This window comes from Crassostrea angulata, chromosome 9 (genome assembly GCF_025612915.1).
Source record: "Crassostrea angulata isolate pt1a10 chromosome 9, ASM2561291v2, whole genome shotgun sequence".
Taxonomy (NCBI): domain Eukaryota; kingdom Metazoa; phylum Mollusca; class Bivalvia; order Ostreida; family Ostreidae; genus Magallana; species Magallana angulata.
In genome coordinates, this window is record NC_069119.1 from 4,488,976 (window position 1) to 4,506,152 (window position 17,177).

The 17,177-nt window shown below is 35.9% G+C and overlaps 1 protein-coding gene across 2 annotated transcripts in view; it reads right to left on the bottom strand.

The window, feature by feature from the left end:
• The window catches only part of LOC128162426 (putative aminopeptidase-2), a 67,477-nt gene that overhangs the window by 43,764 nt on the left and 6,536 nt on the right, over positions 1-17,177 (bottom strand). The window contains exons 3-22 of one of the 2 annotated variants that reach the window (XM_052825630.1): positions 16,365-16,523; positions 14,844-14,955; positions 14,405-14,528; positions 13,507-13,661; positions 12,369-12,482; positions 11,197-11,331; positions 10,347-10,412; positions 9,820-9,885; positions 9,235-9,422; positions 8,763-8,860; positions 8,349-8,485; positions 7,659-7,862; positions 7,136-7,212; positions 4,968-5,078; positions 4,367-4,534; positions 3,247-3,387; positions 3,056-3,137; positions 1,219-1,772; positions 694-849; positions 133-250 (exon numbers count right to left, since the gene is read on the bottom strand). In XM_052825630.1, the coding sequence (XP_052681590.1) occupies positions 133-250; positions 694-849; positions 1,219-1,772; positions 3,056-3,137; positions 3,247-3,387; positions 4,367-4,534; positions 4,968-5,078; positions 7,136-7,212; positions 7,659-7,862; positions 8,349-8,485; positions 8,763-8,860; positions 9,235-9,422; positions 9,820-9,885; positions 10,347-10,412; positions 11,197-11,331; positions 12,369-12,482; positions 13,507-13,661; positions 14,405-14,528; positions 14,844-14,955; positions 16,365-16,523 (2,965 nt within the window). Of the gene's footprint in view, positions 1-132; positions 251-693; positions 850-1,218; positions 1,773-3,055; positions 3,138-3,246; positions 3,388-4,366; positions 4,535-4,967; positions 5,079-7,135; positions 7,213-7,658; positions 7,863-8,348; positions 8,486-8,762; positions 8,861-9,234; positions 9,423-9,819; positions 9,886-10,346; positions 10,413-10,954; positions 11,129-11,196; positions 11,332-12,368; positions 12,483-13,506; positions 13,662-14,404; positions 14,529-14,843; positions 14,956-16,364; positions 16,524-17,177 lie in introns of those variants that run through there. The other variant, XM_052825631.1, reaches the window with a different exon arrangement.

The following is a 17,177-nucleotide window of genomic DNA, read 5'->3' on the forward strand; positions in this document are numbered from 1 at the left end:
GATGTTGTTTTTGGTGTTTACCTGGATGTTTGGTGTTTACCTGGATGTTGATTTTGGTGTTTACCTTGATGTTGTTTCATGTTTACCTTGATGTTGATTTTGGTGTTTACCTGGATGTTGTTTCATGTTTACCTTGATGTTGTTTTTGGTGGTGCCTGTCCTGGACACAAAGTCACAGACGATGATACAGACCAGGTAAGTGGACATCTTCTCTGACACCTGGTACACATCCTCCACAAACCCGTCACTGCTGTAACACAAAGGGCATGAAGGTCAAATAAAGACATCTACCAGTGACATCAATCTACTACACACCTACTATTGACTGAGGACACATCTAATAGTGACATCACTGATCTAGTACACATGTATCAGTGACTTCACTTATCTAGTACACATGTATCAGTGACTTCACTTATCTGGTACACATGTATCAGTGACATCACGTGTACACACCTACCAGTAATGTTATTGATCCTGTACATATCTATTAGTGACATCACTTATCTAGTGTCCAGCTATCATTGACATCACAGATCTAGTACACACATACCAGTGAAATCATGGTAAGACAACTAATTGTTCCTACACATCTATCAGTGACATCACTGGTCTAGTAAACAGCTAGCCATGACATCACTGATTTGTGTCATCTATGTACATGTACCAGTGACATCACAATAAGACACTTACCTGTTCCTGTGCTCTATGATGGGCATATTTGACAGCGAGATTTTATCTGGTTTGCGAGCCAGTGTGAGCTTGAAGCGGGCCTTCAAGTCTGGTTCATCGAAACAGGGGAAGGCTTTTCTGGCATCTGTAGGCTCCATCTGAGTTGTAGCCATGTATCTATAATAAAGTGTACAAATATTGTCTAATTCAACTGTAAATCAAATCTAACCATTTTTTTTATCAGGAAAAGAATCTAATGGCTGAAACAGGAACTGCACCAACTATCTGCTGCTAATTCATGCAAGTATAAAGCCACATGCAGAACAGCTTACCAGAACACAGGTTTTTAAAATTTTTTCATGGTTTCATCACTGTTCATCAGTTTGACTGTTACTATTACTAAATTTTGCTCAATAACTGTTAGAGATATGTGCTAAAATTACTTGTATAACTATGACTGTGACTTACAAAATATTCCTTTCTACATCAATACATCAATCTTTTCCAGTTGAAGGAAATAGAAATGTTAACAGAAAAATATCTCACACTTTTTGGTCGTCCCTCATGTAGGAGCTGAGATAGAGCCCTGTTAAATCGTCCGTCAGCTCGCCCACAAAGTTCATGGCCACGGTGTAGTTCTGTCCCCTCTGTAGGGACCCGTCCAGGTGAATGATGAGGAACTGTCGATCCTTGTCCTCCGACTGACCCGCCACCCTCGGGGCGGAGGATCCTGCGTTCTGATTGAACACCTGAATGTCACTGACCATAAGCTTGTTCTTATGCATGGTGATATTCGTCGTAGGTCCAACACACTCAAAACTGATCCTGATTCTACCGTAGAATTTGAATTGAGTTGGGTCACCTGAATAAATGTCAGGCTTCAAGTAGATGTCATACAGAGTCGGTATGTTGGAACGAGGCAGTCTGACGTCCGTCAGTTTTTGGACTGAGGAACCAGACGTCATTTTTTCGAGCCATGTTTTGATTGTGGCGTAGTTTGTTTCCATCCATGCTTTGTTGGCTTTGGTGTTCTCTATAGCTTCCTGGAAAGCCCTCTGACCAGTTCCCAAGTCCGGATGGGTACGGACAAAGTCCTCCAACTGTAACCAATAACGTATGATGAACAAAGGGCAAAAGCTGCTATGGTGTCAAACCACAATGCTCATTCCAAACGTGTATGACAACAAAATTCAACTGAGATTTCATTAAATCCTGAAGAAATGTGTTGCCAAGTAGTTTTCAAATTATGACCATTTTTTTAATATAGAAATGTTCAATACCTACTATGATGAAAACTCCTGAAATAGCTGGTAAATAATAATCCCCCCTCAAAAGTATCTGGACTCTAATTTTGGCCAAAAATTCAATGATTATTTTCTCAGCCCCATTGTGTTATCTCAGATGCTGCCCCATTAATTTATTTTGTTGTCATATCAAAAAGAATTACAACAAATATTTCATATTTAAGATAAAAAAAAGAGGCCCATGGGCCACATTGCTCACCTGAGGAACAATAGTTATGATAAAATCAGCTTAATGGAATCATAATACAAACTATCTGGACAATGTACAATAATACATGTAGATCCTGTATAAATAAAAATCCATTTTCCCCCTTGGATATTCTTGTTCTCATTATCATTAGTCCCTTTTCTAACAGGATAATTTTATAGCATTCATAACACATGTTGAGCATTTCAGTTCTCAAAAAGATCCTAAACAATTGTTTATGTATTTGGCATATGAACCTCGATCAAACTCTGAACCCCTTGTGATGCCCAAGAATTGTCCACGGGCCAAAGTCTACACAATCTAAAAAAATAATGCGGCTGATAAGTTTCTTAGAAGAAGATTTTAAAGATTTACTCTATATATTCCTATGTAAAAATTCATCCCCCAATTGTGGCCCTACCCTACCCCCAGGGTCATGATTTCCACAACTTTGAATCTACACTACCTGAGGATGCTTCCACACAGGTTTCAGCTTTCCTGGGCAAATGGTTCTTGAGAAGAAGAAAATTTTCAATAATTCCTAATTAACTTCTCTTGAAAAAGGGCATGGTCCTTAATTTTCACAACTTTGAATCCCCTTTGCCTAAGGGTGCTTTGTGTCAATTTTGTTTGAAATTGGCCCAGTAGTTCTTGAGAAGATGTCGAGAATGTAAAAAGTTTACAGACAGACAGACAGACAATAGACAAAATGTGATCAGAAAAGCTTACTTGAGCTTTCAGCTCAGGTGAGCTAAAAATTGAGTCATTCCTCTTTTTAAATCATACGATACATGTATACATAAGGTCAGCTATATATTCCTGCCTGTCAGAACAATTTTAAATTTTTGGCATGAGAAACAAATTTTTCTGACCAATTGTTGTACTATTTTACCTGTCTCAGTTGATGGCCAGTATTAAACGATTCTGTGACACCTTTAATCAACTGGGCAAACTTAAAAAACCCACTGCCAAATCTGCAAAACACAAGAATACATGATGATTTTTTTCAAATGTTAGCTGTACTCTTTAGGATTGATAATTCAGAATTCAAAAAAGAAAAGTGCATTTCAGATTTGGACCTACTTTTGTCTTAAAGTCTCCCAGTTCTCTTGCATAAACTCCCATGCTATGTATCGACCAACCGAATTCCTTGACACATAAATGATGACATTGGTGACATCTTGACTGCGAATTTCATTTGGATCCAAGGACAGTTTTAGGTAGCTTAAATTCAAAATAAAAAACAATTGAAATCCTGCCAATTGTCAATAAACCAAATTTAAGATTGTAAAAAAATTAAGTTAATGGTGAACAGTGTGAATTAACTCCCGGTGGCCAATATTCTTTTTTGATAATGGACATTAAAAAGGGCAAGAAAAATCACTTCACTACACATTGGCATCTACACTTAAAAAGAAACAGGCGCTGGCTATCAACACTGCAAAAGATACTCTGCATTTAAATGTGAGAGTGTGGCAAATCTAATCTCTTTATCTAGAGTGGAGCTCATGACTCAGTGGTCATATGTGTTAAGTCAGTAGCCCTTTGGTCACTGGTTTGAACCCTGCTGTGGTCATTGTTGTCACTGTAGTGTGTTGTGTCTGTAGACAAGACACTAGTGCTGTATCTACATTATCTCAGTCCAACCAGCTGCTATTGGGTACCACTTTAGGCTGGAAATTAACCGGCGATTGACTGGTGTCCAATCCAGGCAGATTCTGGTGTCCAATCCAGGCGGATTCTGGACTGGTGTCCAATCCAGGCCGCTTCTGGACTGGTGTCCAATCCAGACGGATTCTGGCCTGGTGTCCAATCCAGGCGGATTCTGGACTGGTGTCCAATCCAGGCGGATTCTGGACTGGTATCCAATTCAGGCGGATTCTGGACTGGTATCCAATCCAGGCGGATTCTGGACTGGTATCCAATCCAGGCGGATTCTGGACTGGTGTCCAATCCAGGCGGATTCTGGACTGGTATCCAATCCAGGCGGATTCTGGACTGGTATGCAATCCAGGCGGATTATGGACTGGTATCCAATCCAGGCGGATTCTGGACTGGTTACTCTTATCTGCTTAGCACTGCAGATAAGCACCAGTCATTTATGCTTTCATGGCTGGGAGAAGGATTTAACTTTAACTTCTCTCTAAATCAAGAGCAACCAAGAAAAGACATGAAGAGACAAATTTGTTGGTGTGACACTTACTGACTTAGGAGCCAAGTTTGGGAGGAGCAGGAGAGTGCAGACAGGAGGAGGGACTTCTCCGAGGCCACGGTGGTCATCTTGTATTGGTTATAGGCAAACTCCCACTCACTCTGTCCCCCCTCTCTGATCCCTGTACAGTACACCACATTCTTAATGTCCGGATCAATCCTACAACCAGGCAGACAGAATCTAATGTTTACACTTTGTAAGACATGTAGATCTAAGCATGGAGTTTATCAATAATAGGGAGTGGTAATTAACGTCACATAGATCATAGTTTCAGCATATAATGTGCACTTCTTGCTTGGTTATGGACAGAATACTTTCAAATTATTATGAATATTTTCATTCAAAACTGAGCAAGAATTTATTGAATTAATTAATAAAAGATTCAAAAGATTCCATAACAGTAAAAAAAAATTTTCATAAAATTGTGTTTAAATACAAAACTACAAAATTCACATTATCAATAGACACTGCCAAAATGAATACAAAAACCTGTATTTTCAAATGAAATAAAAAATTAATAGTTTTATCATCATATCAGATAAAAAGACATCTGTGTCCAATGATGAGGTCTGACAGAGTTATTGCCCCTGACCTGTTTCTCTGTGGGTCTTCCATCCAGGCAGAGAACAGCCTGCTGGCCTCCGTCACACACGAGGATATACCGTAACCGCAGGCAGCACGGCCCACCAGTGAACGCAACAAGCTAGAAAATTAACAAGATATCTGTGAGCCAATGCTCACTAGTGATACCCCCGCTCTGATGTGAATATGCAAAATAAGCAAAGTCGACATTTAACAGAAAGCTGGCATCTGATTGGTACAGAAATATATCCCACAATATGGCATGCCTAAACAAATAGTGTGTTAAAATTTCAAGCATCTGCGATAAACAGTTGCTGAGAAATCTTTGAGGAAAATTTGTTTGAAAATTTTGGCTAAAATAAACAAAGTACTCATTTAACAGGAAGTTGATGTCCAATTGGTACAAAAATGTATCCCACAATATGGCATGCCTATACAAATAGTGTGTAAAAATTTCAAGCATCTGCGATAAATAGATGCTGAGAAATCTTTGACGGAAATTTGTTTGAAAATTTTGGCTAAAAATAAACAAAGTCGTCATTTAACAGGAAGTTGACGTCCGATTGATACAAAAATATATTCCACGATATGGCATGCCTTAACAAACACTGTGTAAAAATTTCAAGCATCTGCGATAAATAGCTGCTGAGAAATCTTTGAGGAAAATTTGTTTGAAAATTTTGGTTAAAAAATAAGCAAAGTCGTCATTTAACAGGAAGTTGACGTCCGATTAATACAAAAATATATCCCATGATATGGCATGCCTATACAAATAGTGTGTATAAATTTCAAGCATCTGCGATAAATAGTTGCTGAGAAACCTTTGATGGAAATTTGTTTGAAAATGTTGGCTAAAAATAAACAAAGTACTCATTAAACAGGAAGTTGACGTCCGATTGGTACAAAAATACATCCCACTATATAGCATGCCTATACAAATACTGTGTAAAAATTTCAAGCATCTGCAATAAACAGTTGCTGAGAATTCTTTGACAAAAATTTGTTTGAAAATTTTGGTTAAAAAATAAGCAACGTCGTCATTTAACAGGAAGTTGACGTCCAATTGGTACAAAAATATATCCCACTATATAGCATGCCTATACAAATACTGTGTAAAAATTTCAAGCATCTGCAATAAACAGTTGCTGAGAATTCTTTGACAAAAATTTGTTTGAAAATTTTTGCTGAAAATAAACAAAGTTGTCAATTAACAGGAAGTTGTCGTCCAATTGGTACAAAAATATATCCCACGATATGGCATGCCTACACAAATACTGTGTAAAAATTTCAAGCATCTGCAATAAACAGTTGCTGAGAATTCTTTGACAAAAGTTTGTTATAAAATTTTTCCTAAAAATAAACAAAGTCGTCATTTAACAGGAAGTTGGCGTCGGATTGGTACAAAAATATATCCCACGATATGGCATGCCTATACAAATACTGTGTAAAAATTTCAAGCATCTGCGATAAACAGTTGCTGAGAATTCTTTGATGAAAATTTGTTTGAAAATTTTGGTTAAAAAATAAGCAAAGTCGTCATTTAACAGGAAGTTGGCGTCCGATTGGTACAAAAATATATCCCACAATATGGCATGCCTTAACAAACACTGTGTTAAAATTTCAAGCATCTGCGATAAATAGTTGCGGAGATAAATGCGACAGAAATTTTTGTTACGGACGGACAGACAGACTGACAGACAGACAGACGGACGGACAGACGGACGGACAGACAGACACACAAGGGTAAAACAGTATACCCCCTCTCCTTCGGAGCGGGGGTATAACAAAATTTCAATCAAAGTACTGACAGTACAGATAATAGCTGCTGCCACACAAAGATATACCATAACTACATAAAGCTTGCCCTACTAGTGAATGCAACAAGCTAAACAATGAAAAATCTCATGATAAATCAAAGTACTGACAGTACTGAGAGGCATCGAGTGTGGTTATAGAGATTATACATAATATACATATCATCACTTCATAAATTATCAGCCTGCTTTATTTTGTTGACATGTAAGTGTACAGAGCTCACACTGCTTGCAATGATTGCTCAGAAAAATCAACCATCATTGTCTGGTATGAAGTCCTCCACAGCTCTGAGCGACATTTCACTCTTAGGAATTCTGTAATAATTCATTGCATTATCAAAAAGATTGGTTTTAGCAATCTTACGTTTCAATGTGAGTGGAATTGGAGTCGTCCAGTGTCAACTTCTTGAAGAGTTTACTCAACTTCTCCTTCATGAACATCTGCAGCAAAAAACACAGTTTACATATTCTACAATTTCAGTTGCGATCAAATCTATTGACATCCTTTGATATCTAAAATAAGAAGGGTAAACTCTTATCTGAAGTAGTGCAATTCATTAAAGTCTTCAATCAAATTAAAATGATCAGAATAAACACATTTATTCAGGAGGTGTTAACAAATAAAACCGAAGGTTTTTCAATAATTTAGTTTTTTTATTAGTGTTTCCTAACTTTTTATTAGTTTTCTTTTTAAAAATATCTGCAGTAAAAAATGCAAAAACAGCAAAACCTTATTCATTCTTTAATCAATTTAACTGTATAACCAAAAATTCATCAGATTTATAAATAATCAAATAAACTTGTCCATAGCACTCCGCTTTAACCATGTTTTACTGTGAATTTTATTCTTTACACATTTAAATGCATACATGACCTTGCTTACTCACCTGGAAGTCTCCGTAAGCCTCGGTCTCTCCGAGCATGTCAGAAAGGTATCCGACCTCATTCATGGCGGACACCCAGGGGACATAGTCGGACTCGGTGTCCAGGTACTCCAAACTGGGCAGGGCGACGCCCACCGACAGCTCCCCCGCCTTCATCAAATTCCACGCATCATTGATTAACTGTGCCCTGTTGAGCATGGGAATCCTCTGCAAGGACATAAGGGGAAATATTATTGTGCATGTAAAAATGAGTCAGCTAATTCCAAAGAGCTCACAGAAATATGAATCAATTCAGTTAGTACATCATAATGTAATGCTAGTCATTGTGAGAATCTCTTTTCACTTTTTTTAATCCTCAATGAATTATGAAACTTTATCATGTGAAATAAGGTAAATAAAAGAAATTGCATAAACCTGTAAAAAAATGAAAATCTTAGGAAATTGGTGCCAACAAACTTAAATGATTTCACAGTAGTGAAGGCAGTGATAAATAGTATCCCATACAAAGTGGGGCTGTCCACATACCATGTGCTACTTTTTACTGTGAAACAATCTTTTACATATTTATATAATGTGAGAGAAATTTTCGTGGGCTTCGTGAGAGCTTGGTCGCGAAACTTAGTCACCAGTTCATGTCAGGTAAATCGTGGAATGAAGGTATATCGTAAATAATATTTGGTTTACAGTATATACCGTGTGTTGCTGTTTAAGCTGTGTCATCAGTGCCCTCCAGTTGTCTGTGTCATAGTTCACACGATAGAACCCGTACTGCTGGACATTACCCAGAATCCAATCTCCCTGGTTGCTAGGATACATGCTGCCTTGGATATCTAAAATAAAAAAAAACAATATTTGTTTGTCCTTCCTTCAATTAAAATTATTTTAGTGTTTTCTTAAAAACAAAACTTTGTCAAAATTATTAATCTAGGATTTATAATCAGTGTCTTCGAAAAATACATATGTACTAGGCTTAGACATCAGGATTAAACTTTTTCAAGACAGAGTAAGCTATTTCATCATTTATAATCTAATCTTAGATTTTATAGCAAAACATTCGTGGTTGCTTTTGAAGGATTTTATTGACAGGTGAAGAAAATTGGCCCTTACCCAGTTCTGGTGACATGATCCAGTGTACATCAGAATTTGTAACATTAAAGTCCACATCTTTACTGGTCTTAAAGGTGAAGGGAATCTTCCACTGGTAGCTGTAGTAATTTATAACAAAATTATATTACCTCATCTTTATACTGCAAGAAAGTTAATGATTCAGTTGTTGACCGATTTAGGTCTCTCAGTTTCTTATGATTAAACCTGCTTCAAAATCTTTGACTGTTTACTCACCCAGAAAATTCAACTGATGTTGTATAGATGTTTAAGAATGAAACTGAATTACTCCTTAATTCTTTCACCTGCTTATATCTTAATAGTGTTCCATGTTAAAGGTTCAATTCCACTCTTATATATACAGAGCTAGAAACTGAGTATATATAAGGAACCATTATTACTCACTAAGGATGCTTATCCAATAGACATCATTTCTTCTCATACTGTCTCTTTATACTCCGTAAATAATTCTTACTTGAACTTTGAGACAAACTTTCCCGGGTCAGAGGAGGCGTCGTTGACAAGGAAACGCTTTTGTTGTACATGAACCGCTCCTGCTGAACTCTTGGTAACCTTGACAACTGGGTAGTTCATCTGGGAGATCCAGGTGTCCATGATGTCCTTGATGCTGGCAGGGTAGGTCACTCCTTCTATCTGGGCTCTCTGTCAGAAAAAAAAATGAACATATCTAACATATCTAGTGACCATGAACATACATAAAAACGTGTAATTTCTAGTATACTCTCTTAGAAAAAAGTCATTTATCTGTTGCTCTATATAAGAAAACAGTCACATCTAGTCACCATTTACTCACAGAAATAATATGATTACAGGTTATAAATATAACTTTTTTTCTAACATCAAGTTAATTATGCACAGACAGAAAAGAAATAAGCATACAGCAAATACTAGTTTTAGATGAATTCAGCAATGGGCAAAATTGACAGACATATTGAAGGCACACACATTTCATCCATTAAGGGGAAAGGCGGTGCTACAATTTGGTTTAATTTGTTGATAACGTATAGTAAAATTTATCTGTCAAACACTTTGAGTTTACCTGATCAAGGGCATCAAACAGATCATCATGGAAAGCAGTGTAGTATTTCTTGCTCTGCAGGTAGTCCTTAAAAAGTCAAAATTCAACATGTACATATGAAGTTCTTAAACAGCAGAAAGAAAAGCTTTCAAGTATAATTTGGTATAAATGATGGTGTACGTATGCATTACAAGAGTAACTAATACCGTAAATTCATTATTTTATGGGTCAGTAATTAATTCCCCTAAAATTTATATCATTTCCATCATATCTCAACAATATACAATCACCATTATCATAGTTTCATGTGCTTTACATCTCTCCAAAAAAAAAGCGAGATTTTGAAAATCACGTAATGTGTTTTTCGCGATTTTACATGGATATTAATTCCGCCTGTTTAATTAGGAATCTACACTAAGCATTGTCCTTCCGTCATTTTTTTTTTAAATTCTGTTCAGTTTCCTTTGTTGTAACATACAGAATATTCCATAGAGTATATATACACATCAGAGTAAATTACTAAGTTGACTAAATTCAGCCGTGGTTACCTGGAGACCTTTAAGGAACGTCTGTTCTCCCATAAAGAACCGCAGCATCCTAATCACCGAGCCCCCCTGTGTAAAACAATAATAAATTGTAGACACAATAACAATCTTTGAACACAATATACATTTATACTGTTACTCAGTTAACTGTTTCAGTTACTGTTAACCAACTATACTTTAGATGCAAGAAATCTCTGTGAAGTATGGCAAGTCTCAAACAATCAGTTACCGTATATCCGGTAATTTTCGCAATGATATAGTTTTCGCTTTTTTTGCGATCTCTTTCAAATCGCAAAATATTAATCAAAAAGACACTTTTAAATTCGCAAAAATGACTAACGCAAATTAAAAATGCTATGTTTTCCCCATTTTCGCAAATTTTGTGACATGCGAAAAAAAACGGATATACAGTATTACACTTAAGATACTTTCAATAAGACTTCTCTTCAAAAAAAAACTGATGGATATTGCCTTGACTGCAGTTTCAACAGATAAAGTACTGGCTAACCAATCAAGCTTTTAAGTGTAAACCAGCGCTGTATCTCTCTCTCTCTGATCTTTCCTTGTTTTTGATGATGAGTTGTATCTCTCTCATTAGCTCATGATCTTACCTTGTTATAGATGATGAGTTGTATCTCTCTCTCATTAGCTCATGATCTTACCTTGTTATAGATGATGAGTTGTATCTCTCTCATTAGCTCATGATCTTACCTTGTTATAGATGATGAGTTGTATCTCTCCCTCATTAGCTCATGATCTTACCTTGTTTTTGATGATGAGTTGTATCTCTCTCATAAGCTCATGATCTAACCTTGTTATAGATGATGAGTTGTATCTCTCTCTCTGATCTTACCTTGTTATAGATGATGTGGTCAAAGATTTCATTGATCTGGTCGGGGCTCTCCACGGGGACATAGATGGGGTGAGAGGTCGTCAGACCATCCATGTCAAAGGCTTCAAACATCTCCGACACAGTGAACTTCTCCAGCTGCAAATGTAGACCAACATACAAAGTATTTAACTCATATACCAAAGCTAGGTCTCAATCTCAACATACCACAGCAGATGTTGACCAAAAAAGTATTAACTCAAATACTACAGCTAGGATTTGATATTACTCTCAACCACTTTGCATTTACCCCACTGAAATATTCTTATACTTTCTGTATACATGTATAATTAATCTGTATATTAAAATTTATTTGCTGTGATGGGAAATTACATTACAATTTACAACTATTGTTGCAAACAGAATAAGACGATATAGATATGCGTGTCGGTTCTGATATAAAGAACTGTTAATTACATCTAAAGTAGTTCAAAACCTTGAAAAAATTAAAAATATTTCAATCGATATCAATTCTTATAATATATAATAAGGATAAAGAGATCTTAATTCAAACAAATCCCAACAAATATTGCAATGTATACCATCACAAAAATATGATATGCCAGAAAGGCTGTTTAAGGTATCCGATCCATAATACCCCAGATTCAGTGAATCTGGATGCATAACAGATATGTATGGGCTTAAAACTAAGTATACTTGGACATAATTTTCATGTTTAAGTATAAATATGTAAGAGTGGAATGTGTCCTAATTAATGACCTTTTCCTTTTCTTGAAGAGTTGCTCCCCTTTGCTTTTAATATATAAAAATTAATTCTAAAAAAAATCTACAAGGTATACAAATTATTTTCAATTTTTTTTTGTATTCCTAATGATAAAATACATCTTTCCACCAAAGCATTTTTTTATATTCTTAGTATTTACTTTTTTATTTAAAAAAATGTGCTTGTCCCCATAGACCTTAATGCAATCTTCGTTAATTAATTACTGCTTAGTTAATAATATTTTTGAAAATTTCTCTCGGTAAATCTTTTTCTACTCTAAATTGCTTTAGAATAATATCAGAGTATTTAATACATGATGGATATTCAAGGTTAGAAAAATTAGTTCCTAATATGGATCGGATACCTTAAAGTACATGTAATTAACAGGAATACGTGTATACAGTCTAGTTACCATCTTTAGCTCTGGGTGTACCAGGTCAGCTCCAAAGTACTCTATAAACGTGGCAAATCCCTCATTTAACCACAGGTCATCCCACCATCTCATGGTCACCAAGTTACCGAACCACTGAAAGAAAGAGCCGTGCTATTGATGACATAAGCTACATACATGTAGAAAGCCAATATTCATGTCTTTCTAGCAACTTAATGATTTTTTTTTCTATGTTTATCTTAGAAAATTTGAAGCATTGCATTCATATCACAAAACAGCTCCTTACTTCATAATGACATACATTCATGATTGGCATATTATATAAAATGATCAAAGGGAAAATATGTCACATCCATTCACCTAACTTCTATGTATCTTGTATAGTCAGCTTGAAATGTGGGGAAAACCCCTGTTGATACATACAAACAACTCCTGTATACAACAGGAATGGGTGGTTTCTGTCGTTGACAACAATGACAGATTCTTATCTTGCACTTATTGAATCTTTGACAGATGTTCTCTTTTGACAAGTCAGAGCCTTCATCTCCAGACAGGTCGCTGGACAACATGAATCCAAGTCATTTATTATAAAGAGGAAAAGTTCTAAATGACAATAAATTAACATTTTTTTATCCAGGATATTGTCAGAATGCACAGGTTTTCTCTTCCTAACTTTCATATCTATCGAATGATGAATGGAGTGTGGCAAAGAAACTTGTACTTGATTGATATGTATTTTGATGTGAGGGTATATGTGTGGCCCTTTAACCTTTACGCTCTGACCCCATGTGAGAGTTCATGAGTGAAAACTTATGTAACCCTTTAACCTTTAACCCTGAACTGATGTGAGCCTTCAGGAGTGATGAAATGTGTAATCCTTTGACATTAAGCCTTTGCCCTGATGTGGGCGTTTGTGTGACCCTTTGACTTATAACTTCTAACCCAATGTGAGAGGTCATAAGTGATGACTTCAGTGATCCTTTAACCTCTGACCTAATTTGAGAGTTCATGAGGTGATGACTTTAGTGATCCTTGAACCTTTTATCTCTGGCCTGATGTCAGAGTTCATGAGTGATGACTTGGGTGACACTTAAAAATTTTAACCTTTGACCTGATTTAATGGCTAATGAGTGATTTGTGTGACCCTTTAACCTCTGACCTGATGTGAGAGTTCGTGAGTGATGACTTGTGTGACCCTCTGTCTGCTGGCCTCGGAGGAGATCTCTTTGTTGTACAGCATGGCCGTCTCTCTGTAGGTGATCAGTCCCCAGTTCTCCATAGCTCCCAGGGGGTAGTCCGGAATAGCTATCATCTCTACAGAATATAAACAAATATAAGTGTGTGTTGTTGTCTACAAGAGGTAAAATAGATCAATAATTATCTCTACTGAATAAAATGAAATTTATGTGTATGTATATTGTTGTTTCAAAGGAGTGATAGGGATTTTAAAGCCTTAATTTACTTCTACCAAAATCATAATTAAAAATCTATAAATTTTATGATTCAGAAAGAAAATCTGGCCCCTGAATCCTGAATGATAGTCTTAAAGAAAAACCGTCTCTACATATACATACAGTGTAAATAAATAAATCTTTAAAAAAAAAATGGCACCCTCCCATCACAAGCAATATAGTGTATAGTGGTGAGCAACAATCATCAATACATTACAGAGACAACTTTGTAGATATCCGAGTCAGTTTTCCCCAGTAATTTAGAGTACAACAAGTGAATTCATATTCGATTTGCTTTCATTGATTCCTTAAAAACAAGCACCATCCTCATCCATTACCGTAGCTTCTAATGAAAATGGAAGCCGATCACAATAAATATTACCTGAATTAAACCAGTGGAATCACATTTTGTAGATTTTAAAAACTTGTTTTTAATTTTTATACAGATGTAAATTAAACGAAAAAAATTGGTATTCACGATCCTCGCAATTTGATGCAAAATTGTGGAATCACATAATTAAATAATTTCATAAAATAAGGAATCTTCAGTAGCCCGCTTAAATAATGATCTGGATCAATAATACAGAAGTCTAGATAGTGTGGTACCTTGTTTAGGGAGAGGAAACTCGATGTTAAAGAAGTCTTCATACTTCTGAATGATGGACACTCCGACATTCAGCGCTTCCTCTGTCTCGTTGTAGGCGGCGGGCTGGGCCCAGGCCAGGTAAGGCTGTAAAGGTCAAAGTTCATGTCACCTGTATCATTTAACTAAAATAATATGGTGAGTTATTCATGTATTTTTAATTGCAATTCAGATTTTTTCATCTTACCAAGCACCTGTTGACTGCAAATCAGGTTTTTCAAAGCATTTGCTAATTGTCAGATTGTATCTTTATTTCTTTATAGCATGTGTGTGCCATCAATTTAAATTTGCCCGCCCACAACGAGGGTAAAAGGGGCAAAAGTAAACTAGGGCAAAATTGAGAACAGGGTAAAAATAAGAGGGGACGAATATTTGCCTGTATAACAGTATTTAATGACTCACTTTTCCATTGGAGAATGTTCCTTGTCGTGACTGAAACTGCGACACTACAAAGGCGACCAGGTAGGTCGACATCTTTGGGGAAGTGTGGTACACGTCCTCCTCTTCTGTTGAGCTTAAAAATTATATTCAAGACAAATGATTAATCATCTCTCTGTAAATTCAACCTTTTTTCAAGTAATATCAAGTGTAGAATATACACACTAGACATTGTAAATCATAATTCACTTGGCAATTAAAGCAAGTTGGCAGCTGAACAATTTTCATATTTGATAAGTATGGTGGATTATTGTGGATGTGGGTTTTACAGTAAAACACGGTTATAACGTGTTATATGCGTATATTTGCATTTGCAAATATGCTTCCTTATATGAACCTATAGAAAAGCGAAAACGTTCATTCTGTATAAGTGTTTTCGTGACATCACAATGATAACTGCACGCGCTTATCTCTTGATGTTTGCAATAATGTAAACATAAAAACACCGTTATATTAATGATTCTGAACGGTTTGCCATTCTCAAACGTAAATATAAGTAATAACCAGCAATGTTAAAAAGTTCACAGGATTTGATCACGTGACCAACCAAGTTAATATCCCAGTGAACTTTTTAAATTGCTGTTTATTTCTTAAAAATTGTTATATCCATCAAGTTTACAAATAATATACCAGTAGTCACTGGGAATGAAAATCACTTCACTGTTAGTGTCAATTCATCATAAGTGTTTTTGCTATGACTGTGTTTTACTTTACTTAATTTCATTTCATTACAGAAATTTATTTCATAAACATTTGTTCAGAATGTCATAAAGTAGACATGGTAGTTTTGAACATCTTTATGTTTTAGAACACAATGCCAAGCTCATTGATACTATTGAATGCATACCTTGAAAATTGAAATTCAATTGAAACTGATTGGAAGAGAAATATTGATGGAATAAAATGTGAAAGGGTTCACCATAAATCTCAAGAATATAACCATTTATAGTCTGCTCAAAGTTATTGCTTCCATCACTTTTTGATGATTTTTAATAAAAATACACATACCTGTGAAAGGAATACAATTGAAATCGATGAAAGGGAATATAACCAAGATATCTTCATTGGACAATTATCATTTTTCACTCATTAAAGTTCACAGAAACAAAAACAAATTCTTACGGAGATTCATAATGGGAAAAGTTTACATTTTTTCTCCATTCGGAAGTACTCGGGATACCTCGCGCAATATTTCAACGTTATCATCCGGGCTTATTAATGGCTGATGCAACGCAAAATTCCCGTAGACTTTTTATTTTGTGATTTTTATTGAAACCTGAAGCGGTAGAGGGGGCGTTTCAAAACAGATAGTCTGGACATTTTTGATATTAGTGGATGAACATATTTAGTTTGAGCACAAAGGTATTTATGATTATCGAAATATCAAGCAAAATGTGGTGGAAGCAAAAACTACGGACAGAGTATAGACCATTTCTACTTTCAAATCTTTGGAAATCTGCATAAATTTCCTGTGAATGCATGTACCCATGACTCATGGTCTCCCGTATATTCATATTGGACAGGGACGTCCATCCTTTCGGGCGGATTATTTTCACGGAGAAGTTGGCCTTGAACCCTGGCTCGTCAAAACAAGGGAAAGCCTTCCTGGCATCTGTTGGCTGAAACTGAGTGGTCGCCAAATATCTGTCACAGAATTAAAAGTATATTAATTAGTACATCTGTCTATTAACCATTATTTCAACCTTTTTATATGAAACACAGTTAGGTCATGTTATGTCATTTTGGATGGTTGATACAATATAATAATTGGTTTGTCAAGAGTCGAAATTCATGCATCTCAGCTGAGATTAACCAGACTACGTTCAAAAAAAGATACAAGAAGGAAAGAGTTTATTTAAGTAGCCTTAATAGAGCCTAAATGAATAATTTATGTAATTCAGTAGCCTAAATGAATATGCCTTCCCATAAAACAGAGAATATTGTTAACGCTAAAAGCAGGATGCAAGAGTAATTCCACTTGATCTGTCATCATCAAGCTTCCGCTGTGCTATCCTACCCAGTTATTGACCTCGAGGTTCTCTGTATAACGTTATAGGCCTAATAACCATGGTAATATAGACATATTGCAGAATCCTCGAGAAAACAAAACACTTATTAGATTAGTTACTGACTCACTACGGAAATATATTGGGTTGATCAATCTCATAGAAGGCTCGGCTTCGCCTCGCCATCTATGAGATTGATCAACCCAATATATTTCCGTAGTGAGTCAGTAACTAACCTATAATAAGTAATAATATTACAAGACCTTAGTTGTGAAATGAAATTATGATTGCA